This window comes from Arachis hypogaea, chromosome 8 (assembly GCF_003086295.3).
Source record: "Arachis hypogaea cultivar Tifrunner chromosome 8, arahy.Tifrunner.gnm2.J5K5, whole genome shotgun sequence".
Taxonomy (NCBI): Eukaryota; Viridiplantae; Streptophyta; class Magnoliopsida; order Fabales; family Fabaceae; genus Arachis; species Arachis hypogaea.
The window spans coordinates 15,632,832-15,649,115 of NC_092043.1; the positions used below are offsets into that span (position 1 = coordinate 15,632,832).

At 30.3% G+C, this 16,284-nt stretch overlaps 2 protein-coding genes across 2 annotated transcripts; one reads left to right on the plus strand and one right to left on the minus strand.

The window, feature by feature from the left end:
• The first annotated feature begins 1,758 nt into the window (after positions 1 to 1,758).
• On the plus strand, positions 1,759 to 8,356 carry LOC112706288 (phosphoenolpyruvate carboxykinase (ATP) 1). The gene is made up of 12 exons (XM_025757512.2): positions 1,759 to 2,300; positions 2,385 to 2,557; positions 3,004 to 3,157; positions 3,268 to 3,352; positions 5,817 to 5,917; positions 6,048 to 6,346; positions 6,457 to 6,630; positions 6,707 to 6,772; positions 7,088 to 7,266; positions 7,460 to 7,629; positions 7,715 to 7,883; positions 7,958 to 8,356. The coding sequence occupies exons 1-12, from the start codon at positions 2,014 to 2,016 to the stop codon at positions 8,099 to 8,101; spliced, it is 2,001 nt and encodes a 666-aa protein (XP_025613297.1). The 5' UTR covers positions 1,759 to 2,013; the 3' UTR covers positions 8,102 to 8,356.
• A 1,474-nt stretch (positions 8,357 to 9,830) lies between these two features.
• On the minus strand, positions 9,831 to 12,211 carry LOC112706289 (ubiquitin-fold modifier-conjugating enzyme 1). Its single transcript, XM_025757514.2, has 3 exons — positions 11,705 to 12,211; positions 11,553 to 11,614; positions 9,831 to 10,188 (listed from the first exon to the last, which is right to left on the minus strand). The coding sequence occupies exons 1-3, from the start codon at positions 12,035 to 12,037 to the stop codon at positions 10,059 to 10,061; spliced, it is 525 nt and encodes a 174-aa protein (XP_025613299.1). The 5' UTR covers positions 12,038 to 12,211; the 3' UTR covers positions 9,831 to 10,058.
• Positions 12,212 to 16,284: the final 4,073 nt, after the last annotated feature.

Consider the following 16,284-nt stretch of genomic DNA (forward strand, 5'->3'; position numbering starts at 1 on the left):
ATAATTAAATTTTCTGAATCAATGCCATTCTTCAATGATCAATGCGATCCCTATTGAAGTTTTTGGTTTTTGGTTTCTGGGTATGTGTGGGGAAAAATTTCTGTCGGGACTTTAAATTTGACCTTTTAAATTGGCCCAATTCAAGGATAATTACTTCCTTTAGTCCAAAAAAGACACTTTATATAAGCCCAAATCCATAGTGCCCGCTAACAAAGATTCTACTCCTGTAAACCAAAAAAAAAAAGAGATTGTACTCCTGTGGTCCTGTCCAAAAATAAAAACCAAGATTCTCCTCCAATGAAAAACAATCCAAAAAAGAAAAAACTATGGAATCCACGCGAATCTGAATGTATGTATATCTAGGAATATAAAAACGATTATTATCCAATATATGGTCCACATGCATGTCATTCTTAGGAAGATACTGACTTTCAACCGTCCAAAAATTTGAAACAGCGAAGAAGATGACGAGGCCGATGAATCAAGATTCAAGACAATAATAATGCATTCATAAAGTTCAAGATTGTGACTAAATATGAAATTATTTGCTGTACATTAAAATTTATTATTAAAATTAATCATTAGTATAAAATATATTAAAATATAAAATATATATTAAAAATAAATTAAATTATAAATATTTGTATACACCAATATGTAATAATTAAATTAATAACTAATTTTATATTTGCACATATCATTTTTTATAAACGTAATCATTTCTATTTATCAATTTTGGTGGGTATGAGTTGTAAAGAGGTGTAATACACTTTTCAAAATATCATAATATATAATCATTTCAATTTTTCTAATTAAAAAAGTTATCCACATAGTGTTAAGTAGTTTTCAATAAAAAAATATTTGTTTATTACTAAGTTTAAATTTAATATATTGTTTCGATTTATATAATTATTATCGGACTTACTTATAAGTAACTTTTATTCTTTGTTGAAAGGAAAAAACAAAGGAAAGTAGTTCTATACTTCTATCTAAAATGCTAACATTTGTATTTACAATTATAACTACATAAGGTAATGTTATGATATACAGTTTTTTTTTTTTTTTTGTAAATTAAATTTAACTAAGATCATTTAACATCAACAAAAATTATTTTTCTCATTTTCACTCATCCGTTTATTTAATTTTATTGTTCAATTTGTTAGATTTTATTTATGAAAAAAACTTGTTAATTTCTTTTTAATTTGCATTCATTTACCACCGTAATGAAGGACAAAACTGTAAAAATAAAATCGCGATAAAATAGGCTGATTTTTTAAAAGATGGAAGAACATTGTGTATAATACTTTGTGATGATAATTTAGTTTATTTTTTTAATATGAATATTAATAAATTTGAGAGTCAGATTTGAAGAATAATATAATTATTTAAAAAAATTGATCTTCAAATTTTACAAAGGCTGAAACTTTAAAATTTAATGGAACACAAATAGAAGAATGGAACATAAATTTAAAGGATAAATTTGTGTATTTATAAAAGAAATAAAAATCTACAAATCTAAGAGTTATACTTGTGTATTTTGAATTTAATCTGATTTATTAATACACATCATGATAAAACGTACCAAATTTTAATAATAATAAAAATAATTAAAAAATTATAATAATTTATTAATTTTTATTATTATCTAATTATTAATTTAATTTTTTTAATTTAATAATTTAATAAAATATTTTATCTTATATTTTTTAATTTTAATAGTACTCTAATATTTTTTATAATAAAACAACACTTTTGTTTGTCCAATGTTAAAATAAAAAAGAGGATAAGATGAGAGGTGAAAACTCAGTGCAATCGACTTCACCTAAAATTAATATTTAAGAGTCAATAAATAAAAATTTAATCAAATCAATCACATTTCTAATGATTTTAAGATATCATCTTTATATAAAGGAAAAAGGAGAGAATTAAATCGCATAACTTAAACATAAAATTAGTTGTGGCGTTGGAGAGAAACGAATCTGACACGTGGTTTAGCAGAAAAGAGTGTGAGAAATGGCGAAGAAGGAAGCATCAACAGAGAACGGTTTCAGCTTCACGAGAAGCGCAAGCAGCAATGCCCGTAACGGCCTCGCTAGGATCCAAACCCATACCAACACGCCGGAGGTCTGTCACGACGACAGCACCCCTCCGGTGAGAGCCCAAACCATTCACGACCTTCACTCTCTCCAGAAGAAGAAGTCATCTGCCCCCTCCACTCCCATCACTTCTTCTTCAGCCACCTCTCCCTTTTCCACCATTCTTGAAGAGGAACGCCAGCGCCTTCAACTTCAATCCATCAGGTACACCTTCGTCAGCTTTGAGTACTACTTTGCGATTCTGATAGCTGAAAACCGTTAGATAATTTAATATGTTTCACTGAATAGCGCGTCATTAGCGTCGTTGACTCGGGAGACAGGGCCTAAGGTGGTGAGAGGAGACCCTGCTAGCAAGGTGGTGACTCATCATCACCATGATCATCACTATATTACTCCTACCTTTGATGCTAGTGACAGTGCTCTCAAATTCACCCACGTTCTTTACAATCTCTCTCCTGCTGGTAAATCGATTAACCCTCTCCTGAGATTTTCGATATCCGAGATTGGCAAAGGTGCATCACATCACGATTAACATGGTGCACTTTTGTTAATTCCAAGGACATAGTTGTGTTAAGTCACCGTGAAAAGTTTTCGATCATCGTATAAATTTTGGGAGAAATCAAATGAGAGAATAAAATAGAAAAATAATAAATAATAAAATAAGGTTCTCTCACTCGATTTTTTCTTAAAATTTCTCTGAGAGAAATTTCGGAAGAAATTAAGTGAGAGAACATAAGATAAGAAAATGCTAAAATAAGATTCTCTCAGTTGATTTCTTCTCAAAATTTCTCTCATGGTCGAGAACTCTTCATTTTAGGGAAATTTACTGAACCATTTTGTTACTAATCTTAATTTTTAGAGACTTTTATTACTCATTTTCGCTTGTGTGTGTTTTTGTTTGGTGCAGAATTGTATGAACAAGCAATTAAGTATGAGAAAGGATCGTTTATTACGGCAACGGGAGCATTAGCCACACTTTCGGGTGCAAAGACTGGACGGTCTCCCAGAGACAAAAGGGTTGTGAAAGATGAGTCCACTGAGCATGATCTTTGGTGGGGCAAGTAAGTGTGTGTTAAGTTACTGATCTTATTCTTGAGCTGCTTGGTGATTAAAATCGATGATTAATCTTGTATTTTGTAAACCCAACATTCATTAATCCATTCCGTTCCAGGGGCTCACCTAATATTGAAATGGATGAGCATACTTTCTTAATCAACAGAGAAAGAGCAGTTGATTACTTGAATTCCCTTGAAAAGGTGAGCAATTTGTGTTGCCCACTTACCTTGTTCATACTTCTTTAGATACAATGTTTGATTGATCCGGTTTTCTAGAAGAATAAATAAATAGACTCAGTGTTACTCGTATTTTAATTGAACCGTGTCAAAAACACATCAGAACCGTGAAATAAGGAAATTATATTAGATTGATAGATGGTAGTATATAGTTACGGCTTTATCTGTGCCTGGATCTTTGGGATTGGTACCTTCCCACTCTTTTTCTTAGTGATCATGACTCATAAATTATTTAACAATTTTGCTAACCGTAATGTTCTTTTGTTAGTGTTAATAAAAAAAATAATGTTCTTTTGAGTTTATACTACTAATAAATAAATAAATAAAAGAAAAATATAGGTACACAATAAAAATACTAAATAATGTGAATAATAGATATATTGAATGTTTATTTTATTATGTGTGCAAATTATTATTTTAATATTAAGATTTAAGTTAATAATTTAAAAATATAATGTATTTTAATTTAATTGATAATTGTTTATGTTATTCAAAAAAAATTATTAATTACTTAGCATAATCCATAGAAGAAACACAGTCTTTAGTGGATCCGATCGGAACTGAGTAAATTGGTGATTCAATTCACACTTAAAACAAGATAAGAAAAATATAAAATCATCGGAAAGCTTGCACAAACCACAAAGCAAAAAATAAAAAATAAAAAAAAATTGCCAATCGAACGGATCAAATTCATTTTTATACATACACCATTAGTAATACAAATGTCAGCATCTTAAATTAAAACAAAAGGAGATATTTGTTGTGAGCTGTGAGGTGTTGCCTTTCTTTATTTCATTGCATTGAGGGGTTGATGGAAATAGATCTTCTCAATATTTTTTTTAAGGTGTAATTTTTTGTTATTGAACATTTTTTTCATAATTTCAGAAAAAATATAATAAAAAATTATACTTTACAAAAAAAATTAAGAAATTTTATTTTCCTGTAATCTTGATACATAACACGGGAACATGATGGTATTCCCACACTTTTGTGATATTTTCCATGAAGTTGACTTTGATGGTGAACGTGTCAATGAGTAATCAGATAAGTTGAGAGAATTAGGATAAGGTACAAGTCACAATTTCTATCTTTCTATCTGCTTTCCCCAATGCATGTGACTTGGGATCCGATTTTGCGTGTGAGTCCCACCACCTCATTAGATAGCGACAGTTTTTCCCTAATTTGGGTTACCACTATTATATCATATAGTAGTGCGAAGTCATTTATTGTGTAATTAATTATGTAAACTTTTTATTAGAAATAAATAGTGTGTATGTAACTATGTATATCAATATAGAATTGTATTAGCAGGAAGGTACATCCTTTAGGCTGCGTATGTTTCTAAAAATAAGACAGGACAAGATCGTGAGAATAGGATAAGACGAGATATTAATAGATAAAGACACAAAATTTTGTATTTTTATATTCTATTTGGTAATAAACTAGAACAAATTATGAAAATTTAATTTATTCTCATTTTTTTCATTTAAAAAATTTGAGATGAAAAATATAACAATAAAAAATATAATTATGAAAATTTAACAAAAATAATGAAAGAAAAAATAAAAAATAAGTTGTGTCCCTTGTTAGTGTCTTCATATCCTTCCTGTCAGAATGGACACAAAATACACTAATTTAATATCTATGTACACATTGTCTTTGTCCATGTCTCCTCTGCCAAACACAATTTTGTGTCTCAGTGTCCTGTAAACAAACGTAGCCTTATATTCGTAACTTTCAAGTGTATCGATACACTGAGATCCACGTTAAATTTTACTGAAATATTAGTATACGGATATAAACTTTCCTATTTTATTTTATAAATTACATCATCCTCTGATACGTCAGAACTAGAAAGTCACCAAGAATAATGTTACTTTTGAAATAAAATATTCATTGAGTGAGACACATCACAATCCATGTGACTAAATTTAATATCTAGTTGGCCATCTTCAAGTTTGTTAACTCGCTTTAGAAGTTTCTTTTAAAAAAAATTGGTTCTAAATAAAAGTGATTTAGCTAAGGTTTCTTGAGGGACAAGTAAGATTTTAGGATATGTAGTTACACTATAAAGACCTTAAAGCAACCGACTTGGGTTGGTCAACTAGTTAGTTTACTTGTTAGTTTAAATAAGTCTCCGGAATCTTCTTATGTATGCAGCAACTCATTGGCCAGCGCAAATCTAAAATAGAGTTCAGATTTGCGGCGGATTAGTCATTGGTTTATTAGACTATGAGATACTGTGAGGTATCAAAAATAAATAAATAAAGACCTTAAAGTTCAAATGGATTGTCTGATTAATTGGAAAATACAATGTAAATATCCATTACTGTTTTATCAATAGTAGAAATCTGATATGATCAAGTAGGTCGTGCTAATGATTATCTATGACTAGTTCTTTTAACTTTGTAAATTGATCTGAGTTCAGGTTTTTGTGAATGATCAATTTCTGAATTGGGACCCAGAACATAGAATCAAGGTCCGAATTGTATCAGCAAGAGCTTATCATTCCTTGTTTATGCATAATATGTGAGTAATGAAGCTAAGCTTTTGAGCATTAGCATATATTTCTATACAATCTTCAAAACAAAAGTTGAGTAGACAATGAAGAATGCTAGATCTATAAGAAGCACAATTTTAAGAGAATTTTTTTTGGCAGGTGCATTCGACCAACTCCTGAAGAGCTAGAGGAATTTGGGACCCCGGATTTCACTATATACAATGCCGGACAGTTCCCTTGTAATCGGTACACGCATCACATGACTTCATCGACCAGCATTGACATCAACATAGCAAGGAAAGAAATGGTCATCCTTGGCACACAATATGCTGGTGAAATGAAGAAAGGTCTTTTTAGTGTTATGCACTACCTCATGCCGAAGCGCAACATTCTCTCGCTTCACTCGGGCTGCAACATGGGAAAAAATGGCGACGTTGCGCTCTTTTTTGGATTATCAGGTGTAGTTGAATGAGTACCTTGTTGCTGTAGAGTCATCTCTTGCATATCCATCAATGTTGTAACCTATGTTGAGTTTTCTTTAAACCCTTTGATGTTGTGATCCTCATAGGTACTGGAAAGACAACTCTTTCTACTGATCATAACCGGTATCTAATCGGAGATGATGAGCACTGCTGGAGCGAAAATGGGGTGTCGAATATTGAAGGAGGTTGCTACGCAAAGTGTGTTGATCTTTCAAGGGAAAAGGAGCCAGATATCTGGAATGCTATCAAGTTTGGGACTGGTAACAATATTGTTATATTTTGGCAAAATATGCTTACCTTACACTTCACCTGATAGATGCTTGCCTCGTTGTGCAGTGGTTGAAAATGTTGTTTTCGATGAGCATACTCGGGAAGTAGATTTCTCAGACAAATCCGTAACCGGTAAGTATTAATAGATCCATGTCGAAGTAAAAAATGTTTAAGGATGTCAATCAAACTAACTGAATCTTATAGTAAGTGAGATCATAGCTGAACTTGTGAACTACTACTTCGTAAAACCAATAACAAAGTTGTCATTGGAATTTTGTACATAATTTTTTAAGCAAAAGTTCCATGTCTAAAATTGCGCAAATATGAAATTTTACATATTACTGTGAATGATGAAATAACTATAATTGAAATAAGTTATATACAAAGTAATGATTCAAAATCTAGGATTTATACTATAATATTAGTTTGAATCTGCTGGTTTTGCAGAGAACACTCGTGCAGCTTATCCTATTGAGTACATACCTAATGCTAAGATACCATGTGTTGCTCCACATCCAAAGAATGTTATCCTTCTAGCTTGTGATGCATTTGGGGTGCTCCCACCAGTAAGCAAGTTGAGCTTGGCACAAACAATGTACCATTTCATCAGTGGCTACACGGCACTGGTAATTTGTGATACCTTTCATTTCTAAGATACTCATGTTTGATTTACAATGTTTGAAAGCTATATATAAAAACAGAAAATATGTATTGCGGATGCTCATAGAACACACACTATTTGTGCTTCAGAATCATGCAAGTATTAGTTAGTTGTTCGAAGAGTTGTTGTCGTTGTTAACTAAGTGCATTGTGAAACAGGTTGCTGGGACTGAGGATGGTATAAAGGAGCCACAAGCGACCTTCTCTGCTTGTTTTGGGGCAGCATTCATAATGATGCATCCTACCAAATATGCAGCTATGCTAGCCGAGAAGATGCAGAAGCACGGTGCTACCGGATGGCTTGTCAACACCGGCTGGTCAGGAGGAAGGTGCGGAATCAAAGACACAATGCATATCAGTTTTTCATCTTTTGTAACACTGAATTTTCTTTTATCTTTCTTTATAAATTGGCAGATATGGAGTAGGCAATAGGATAAAATTAGCATACACAAGGAAAATCATAGATGCCATTCACTCCGGGAGCCTCTTGAATGCAGAGTACACAAAGACTGAGGTATTTGGACTTGAGATCCCAACAGCAATTGAGGGTGTCCCTTCTGAAATATTGGACCCTGTGAACACTGTAAGTTGATATATTCAACGTTACTATTTTCTTTTTTCTCTTGTCAAGTGTTATATTTTGGTTTTATTTTGCAGTGGGCTGATAAGAAGGCATACCAAGATACTCTTATGAAATTAGCGAGTCTTTTCAAGAAGAACTTCAACGGATTCATAAGCTACAAGATAGGGACAGATCAGAGTTTGACAGAAGAGATTCTGGCAGCTGGTCCTACCTTGTGAGTTGTGATTGCATTTGGAACACTTTAAACTAAGAAATGGACCCAAGTTTCTGAATATTCCATCCATTATATGTTTGAGTTTCACTGAAAGATGATCATTTACATTTTATGTACCCTTTCATGCATCTGTCTGTATATTTGTTATTCTGAGCGAGTGTTATTACATATTTAGAATTTTGCATTATGAGGCTACGGTCTCTTCTCTTGGCTATATTTGAATTGAAGTGTGGTATTGAAAAGACATCAATGTTCTGCAGATAGTTGGCTATAGCTATATTCATGGTTGTAGTAGTAACAACTTGAAACTAAGTCACCAATATCTCCAACACACTAACAATGTTATTTGACGAGGGAAGTTTGGATGATTTTTAAGCATGGTGGAGATGCCATATATGGAGGCCAAACATCAGGAATTAATTAAGCTCTGAAAAAAAAATTAAAAAAGAAGAAACAACCCCTTAACAATTTAACTCGCCATTTTAATGAAGCGTAAGCATTGGAGTTTTTTTCCCTTTAACCAAGTGTTGAAAATTCGGAACTTGTTTGTTTTAGTGAGTTTTTAAAAAATAAAAATTTTCGAGTTATCTTTTGTTAAAAATCTTTTAAAAGGGTAAAAATAATTTTATGTTTAGATATTTTATGTAAAAATATCTTTTTACCTATCAATTATGTTTGGATTACAATATGATAACAATATTTTTTTGTTTATTTATTATGTTAACAATATTTTTCAAAAAAAACTTTTAAAAAATATATCAATTGTAACTTTTTAATAAAATATATATTTTTTAATTTTTCTAGTACTTTTACTTTTAGGATTTGTTTGGGTGAGTTTCTAAAAAATATCTTTTTTCGAGTTATTTTCTTTTAAAAGATCTTATGGAAAAGTAAGTAATTTTATGTTTAGGTATCTCATGCAAAAAGATCTTTTTATTTATCAATTAGTGCTTGTTTGGGTGCCATTATCTTGATAAAACTTTTTTCAATGAAAAAGATCTTTTTTTATTTTTTAGTGTGTTTGGAAAATTTCTAGTAGTAAAAGTAAAAATACTAGAAAAATCAGAAAAATATCTTTTTTGAGAAGCTGTAGTTTACATCTTTTTTTAAAAGATCTTTTTTCCTTAAAAAAAGATGTTTTTCATGTAATAAATAAACAAAAAAGTATTTTTATATTGTTATACCCAAACATAATTGATAAATAAAAAAATATTTTTGCATGAGATATCCAAACATAAAATTACTTTTACTTTTCTATAAGATCTTTTAAAAAAAATAACTCAAAAAAAAGATCTTTTCTTAGAAACTCACCCAAACAAACTCTATGTTTAGGTATAACAATATAAAAATACTTTTCTGTTTATTTACTACATGAAAAACTTCTTTTTTTTTAAAAAGAAAAATCTTTTAAAAAAAATATTTTTTATTTTTCTAATACTTTTACTTTTACTACTTAAAATTTGCCAAATACGTTAAAAAATAATAAAAAAGACGAAAAAAAAATCTTTTTTATCAAAATAACGATTCTCAAACAAGCACTTACTATTAAACATTTGCTAAACACACTAGAAAATTAAAAAAAAAGACTTTTTTCATTGAAAAAAAAAATCTTTTTCTATGAATTTAATAACGGTCAAACAAGCACTTTATACTCACATTCAACATGAATAATTTTAAAATTTTGGATCAACTGTCTCATCTATTAAGGTTCCTACAAGTAATGAAGCGTCTCATTTTCCAAACCATTCGGTGATTAAGAATCATGTAGAGATATGTTGCATCAGAATAAATTATCCTTTTACAGAGTTTACAAGGGTCAAACTTTAAATATCAGAAGATACATGTATATAAGGAAGATCCTGTAAAATTGCTGTCACACAGCTAGTTTTATTTCCTTGGATCAATCCAGTAACATTAAGACTTGAGCTCTACTGTTACAGCTTTTACAAGAAATAGATTAACTAAGATTCAGTTGATGTGGTTGCATCGTCTTTGTGCTTGATCATACCAGAATCCACAAGAATGGGAACCTCTGCTGCAAGCCATGGGGCAAGGCCTAAGCAAAGTGCATGAGCTATGCCAAATCTGGGGCTGCAAAAGGTAGTCAAAAATAAAAAGAATATAACCATTTAGAATTCAGCATAACACGAGACCTCAGAATTCAGTATAACAGCGAGAGGTGCTCAAGCAAAATCTTCTATGAAAAACGAACTCAATTCATCAACAAAAATAGGTCATTTATATGGAGATTATGCAGGTTTTGATCTTTGCTATGCCCTATGAACAAAGAATGTAATTGCATTCCCAGGCAGAACAGGAAACATTTCAAATCACCAATCTTGAGATTGAAATAGAAAGCTCTACTCAATAATCTGCTTGTCACAAATCAAGCAATCTTATTGTGCCCAAGCAGTATAAATTCTGGATATTCAAGGTATTATGCAGGGTGGATAAGATAATTAAGGACCACCGGGTATTCAGATCAAGGGTCTACTACTTTACTTTGGTGAATTGTACTGTGACCAGTTCAGGCAGTAAGCACAATCTGTTTCCATCTATTTTCTACAAAAGTACAAAATAATAGGGGTTTGTAGCGGAGGGAGTGGCAAGGAGTGGCCTGGCTAGATTTAAATGAACAATGTGCCGTTAAAGAAATTACCCTTCATTGTCATTCTATTACAGGTCACTCCCTCCCATTACTATGAAATCTTTCAAACATGGCCTAAAGTTGAAAGGAAAAAAACCACTTCAGCTATGTCACTCAATTCCTATGCGGTAAATCTTAAAAAATTTTCATATAACTCAGCATTTTCTTAACCATGTGTATCTATCTTTTCTGCAACAGGTAGCTAATCTAGTGCGAAACCTATTCTTTCGCAATCCATAGGAGCATCAACAAACAACAAGGGAACAGTACCTAGTTTCCTTTCCAGTAACGAAAATCCATGCACAAACCGCCACATGCAGGGACACGGCCATACAACCATAGCCGCCATTATGCACAGGAAATAACAGTATCCCGTGGCAACAACCAAGTCTTTCTTTCCAAATTTAGTGAGCTCAAAAACATGAAATATATAAAAAAAAACCATTGTATCTAAAAAACAAGCATCCACATTGGTACGGGGCCAATTTCCCATCATTTTTTTGGGTCAGAACAACAGAGGCATACAACCCCAAACCACCATTATGCTTATGCACATGAAATAACAGCACCAATAATGGATCTCCTCCTCACTATCAATTTTTACATATAAGGTCAAGAGCGATCCTTCACCATACACAATCCATATACACTCAATTTCCAATAACCAAAGTTTTCCGCACTTGTAGCCACACCATAAATCATTGCTATAAACAAATCCACTCCAACATTCACTCTCTCTTTTTTTCCTAATAGTTTCTTCTACATGTATACATTCCCAAAAAAAATAAATAAACAAAAAAAAAGGTACCAGTTTTTGGCCCAAAGTGGCTTGAAGTGCACAGTCAAGCAAATCTTTCCACCTCTATACATCTGCAAGAAAAATAAATAAATAAATAAATAAACACAAATCCCTAAATTCCCAAAAGAATTAAAATAATTAAGCGAGAAAAGAAAGAACACCTTCTGTGTCTTGCCGTCCAATTGAGGAAGCTCGAGCTCGGGGGCGGTGGAAGGGTAAGTGACGGGAATGTCGAATTGGAGGTCGAACTCGTACTTGAGGAGGTTGTGGACGTACCAGCACTTGCCGGTCCACCGTGTACCCTCGGGGTTTGCGGCGGAGATCCGGAACCAGTCGTTGTCGTTGGACTTGTTCATCTGAGTGTATGCAATCAGAGCCTTGTACTCTTCCTTCAGCCTCTGCGTCCATGCGGCGCCGTCGCGTGGCCCCGCCTTTGTTCCTAGCAGAGGGATCTTCGTCAGCGTCGACTTCGTGTTCGGGTCCCAACCTTCCATTCTCTCTCTTCCTTCTTAGCTTCAAAACCTCCTTCTCCTCCTGATTTGCGCTTCTTCTGCGTGATGTGATTCTATGCTTCGCTTTTTCCATTTTATATTTTTTGATTTTCCAAATCCCAAAAATATTCGGTTTCATCTTTTTGGAAAGAAATTTTAAAGAGTAATTACCAAATCAATCCTTAAATTTAAAAATCAAACATTTTAATCTTTAAAAAAATTAATATATAAATTAATTTTAAGATTTTATTTTGATAGAAATCAATTCTTAATTTATTTTTTAGTAAAATAATTATTCAGATCAATCACCAAAAATTTTGAAAATAGACATTTTAGTCTCCAAAAAATTAATATATAAATCAATTCCTAACGTTTTTTTCGTTAGACATAACAGTCTTTAATTCTAAAATAAAATTATTATTATTATTATTATTATTTATTAATTACACAATAAAAATAATGATAAATTTATTCATTAATCACTCAATAATAATAATAATCAATAAAATTATTAAAAATTATTCTACAAAAAATTCAAAGTTAAAATCATTTGATATTTTTGTATTTAATATAATCAAAAGATGTCCTATATAAAAAAAATATGTTTGTATTAAAAAACATGTATTAAAAGAAAATATTTTAATTTAGATTTATATTAAATATATATTTTTTTAATACAAACATATTTTTTTAAAATATGATATTTTTTATTATATTAAATACAAAAATATCAAATGATTTTAACCTTGAATTTCTTGTAAAATAATCTCTGATAATTTTATTGATTATTATTATTATTATTATTATTATTATTATTATTATTATTATTATTATTATTATTATTATTATTATTATTATTATTATTGACTTTATATATATATAAATCTAATGAATAAATTTATTATTATTGTTGTCTAAAAAATACAAAAATTATAGTATAATATTATTATGCAATTAATAATAATACTAATTATTATTTTATTTTATTTTATTTTATTTTTAAGCAGATGACTGTTATGTCTAACGGAAAGAAACGTTGGGAATTGATTTGTACATTAATTTTTTGGACTAAAATGTCAATTTTTAAAATCTTTGGGAACTGATTTGGATAATTATTCAACCGAAAAATGAATTGGGAACTGATTTGTCTGCCAAAGTATAATCTTAGAGATTGATCTATATATTAATTTTTTAGAGAGACTAAAATATTAAATTTTAAAATTTTTAGGAAATGATTTGGATAATTACTCAATTTTAAATGAGAGAAAAATTAATTAAGGTTCATAAAACCGAATTAGTCATCCAATAATTTTAATTATTAGTTTATTAATTAATTAATTCAATTATAGTTCAACTAAAATAATTATTTTATAATAAAATAATAAATAAAATATAATTATAATTTATTATAAATTTTAAAATAGTATTTAAATTAAAAATACTATATTCAAATTAAACACACTAAAACGGATATCAATATATATATATATATATATATATATATATATATATATATATATATATCATTCATGATATTATATATTATATGTTATAGAATAATAATTAATGAATTTGTTTAGTTATATCTTAATTTCTAAGTTTTTAAATTAAAAAGATAAGTATATTCTATTTTTTATTTTTAATATATATTTAGTTTAAATTAAATCTATAATATTAATATTTTAAAAATAAATATAATTTATTATATAACCAAAATATAAATCATTAATATTTATTGATTTAACAATATAAATATAAAAAAAATAAGAACATAAAAATAAAAGAACAAAGATTCTTTGGCAAACAAAACACTAGTCCATATAGGTACCTACTAAAACAGGCATATTTAAAGACCAAACTTTAACACTGTCCAAAATTAAAAATAAAAAAAAAAGTAAACCTTGACCAAAATGCAACAAAAAAGCAAACCCTAAGTTCATTACGTTGGACTACTCATAAACAATAGATCTTTTCTAGTGAAAAAAAAAATAAATAAATTGCACTACTTATATATAGGAAATAGATCTTTTCTAGTGAAAATAAAAGGGGAAAAAAATTGATACGGTCTAATATTTAATCTGAACCCTTAATAAAATCAACAGTCTTAATTATAATAAATAATTATTATTATGACTATATCTTCTCAAATTTTATAAACCTTTTTTTTTTCTTTTCGATTCTACATTCCACTCGTCTCATTCTCTTCCGTAGCAGTAACAACAAGAAAAAGTTTTTTTCTCGTTTTCTTTCTTCTGCTTCAGCAACTCTGTGGAACAACCGCAGTTGTTGATGGCAAATAGAAATCTCGCATCGAAATCAAAGGGTCAAAATCTGAAGGCTCCATCTCCTAAAGTGTGATTGCATAACACAATGAGCAAGAAGAGAGAGTTGTTGAGGCCTAAAGTAGAATCCAAGGTTGGAATGTACGTATACGGTGTAACCGCTTATGATCTCAGCCATATTGGCCATGCTCGCGTCTACGCCAATTTCGACCTTCTTTTTAGATTATTTTCTCTTTCTCTCTCTCAATCACTAAATTCCTAAATAATATCCTTGTTGATAATAATTATTTTGAATTTGTGTGGTTGATTTTGTAATTAAGTAGGTACTTTAAGCATTTGAAATGTGAAATGTCTTATACTCACAATTTTAATGATGTGGATGACAAGGTGAAAAAAATTAGTTTATTTTTCTTTTTTATTTGAATTTTCATAGTTTGGTTGTAAGTTTTGGATAATGATGTTGTGATATATACAATAGTTTTTTTGCTTGCGATTAGATACTGAAAAAGGAACACAGCATTAGATAAAAAAAAGCTCATTTGGTTGTGTTCGTCATTTTACATTACTTTATTCAATTCTTTTGATTTTTTTATTTGTGTTTGTTTCTGAAAATGCTGTATTTTTTTTCCAAACAAAAGTATTTTTAAAATTCTGTTTTTTTTTAATTAGGCATTTGGTGTCACTTTAAAATGAGTAGAGTAGAGAAATGAGATTCTTGAGAATGTGTGTTATAAATTTTGCCTATCTATATGAACAGCTTTATTATTTATGTAATCATTTTGTGTTCAAGACTCTAATTTATAATAAAGTTCAATGACTTTACTTGTCTATGGCCATTTAAGTAGTACCCTATTTTCATCATTTAGACCTTAATAATATTTAGTAGTGATTGAATTTTGATTATATTTTTTTGTTATGCAAAGTAGTCATTGCTTTTAATTGGTATGACATGATCTAAATATATAATTTTCAATTTCTATAGATTATTGCTAATTCTGTAGATCATTGCCAGAGCAAATGAGTTAGGCGAAGATCCAATTAGTTCGACCAAATGCTTTTGTGAAGAGCTCTGCCAAGACATGATAATAATTAATTATCTGACTCCTTTTGTGAAAATTCTGATGTTGAAGATGAGAAGCATGGGAAGAAAACATCTGCTCAAAATTGTAATAGGAGGTTGAGTACGAATTAGTGTGGGAATAAGTTTATTGCGCAGAAATTTATTATTCAAAGTAATTATTTGTGTGTATGTTACGTAATTTGTGATCCAGTCCCGCTAAGTAGACAATAGAGAATCTGAACAAGGTGAACAACGAGTTAGAAAATTGGCCCAATGAAGTTTTTTAAAAAAAAGTACTCCATCCGAATTACCCAACTAAAAAACCTCAATCAGTAATTCAAAAGTTTTAACCATCCATTATACCCTAATTTACCAAAGCACCAGCTTCTCCCCTAAACTCTCTGTCGTTGCCGTCGTCGTTTTGTCACCAACCAGCCCCCATCATTGCCACTGGGATCATCCTCACCCCCACTGGTTCGTCAACAAAGAACATCATCGGCACTTAAGGATAATCATCCACTTAAGAAAAAAAATAATAATTCGCATACCTAGTGAATTGAACATCCAGTATATTTTAACTGTATCTAACTAAACAAATTCCACTCAAATAACCATCCAGATAAAAATTAAAATAACTATACGCATACCTACTAAAATGATCATCCGGCATATTATGGGTTTCTTTTAAAAACAGAATAAAGGAATGACATTTCACATGTGAGGTCCAAGAGGCATGTGACTTGTGAGATCTTGATATGAGTCACTGGGCAGGTTATGAGGCTCAAGAATAAGCTCCACATTTGGTTCACCCTTAGACAACATGAACTCCATTTCATTAGGAGGACGTTGTTGTTGCGTTGCCAAGAATGGATGAACCGGCATCACAAGAAGCTTTGCTTATCCAGGGC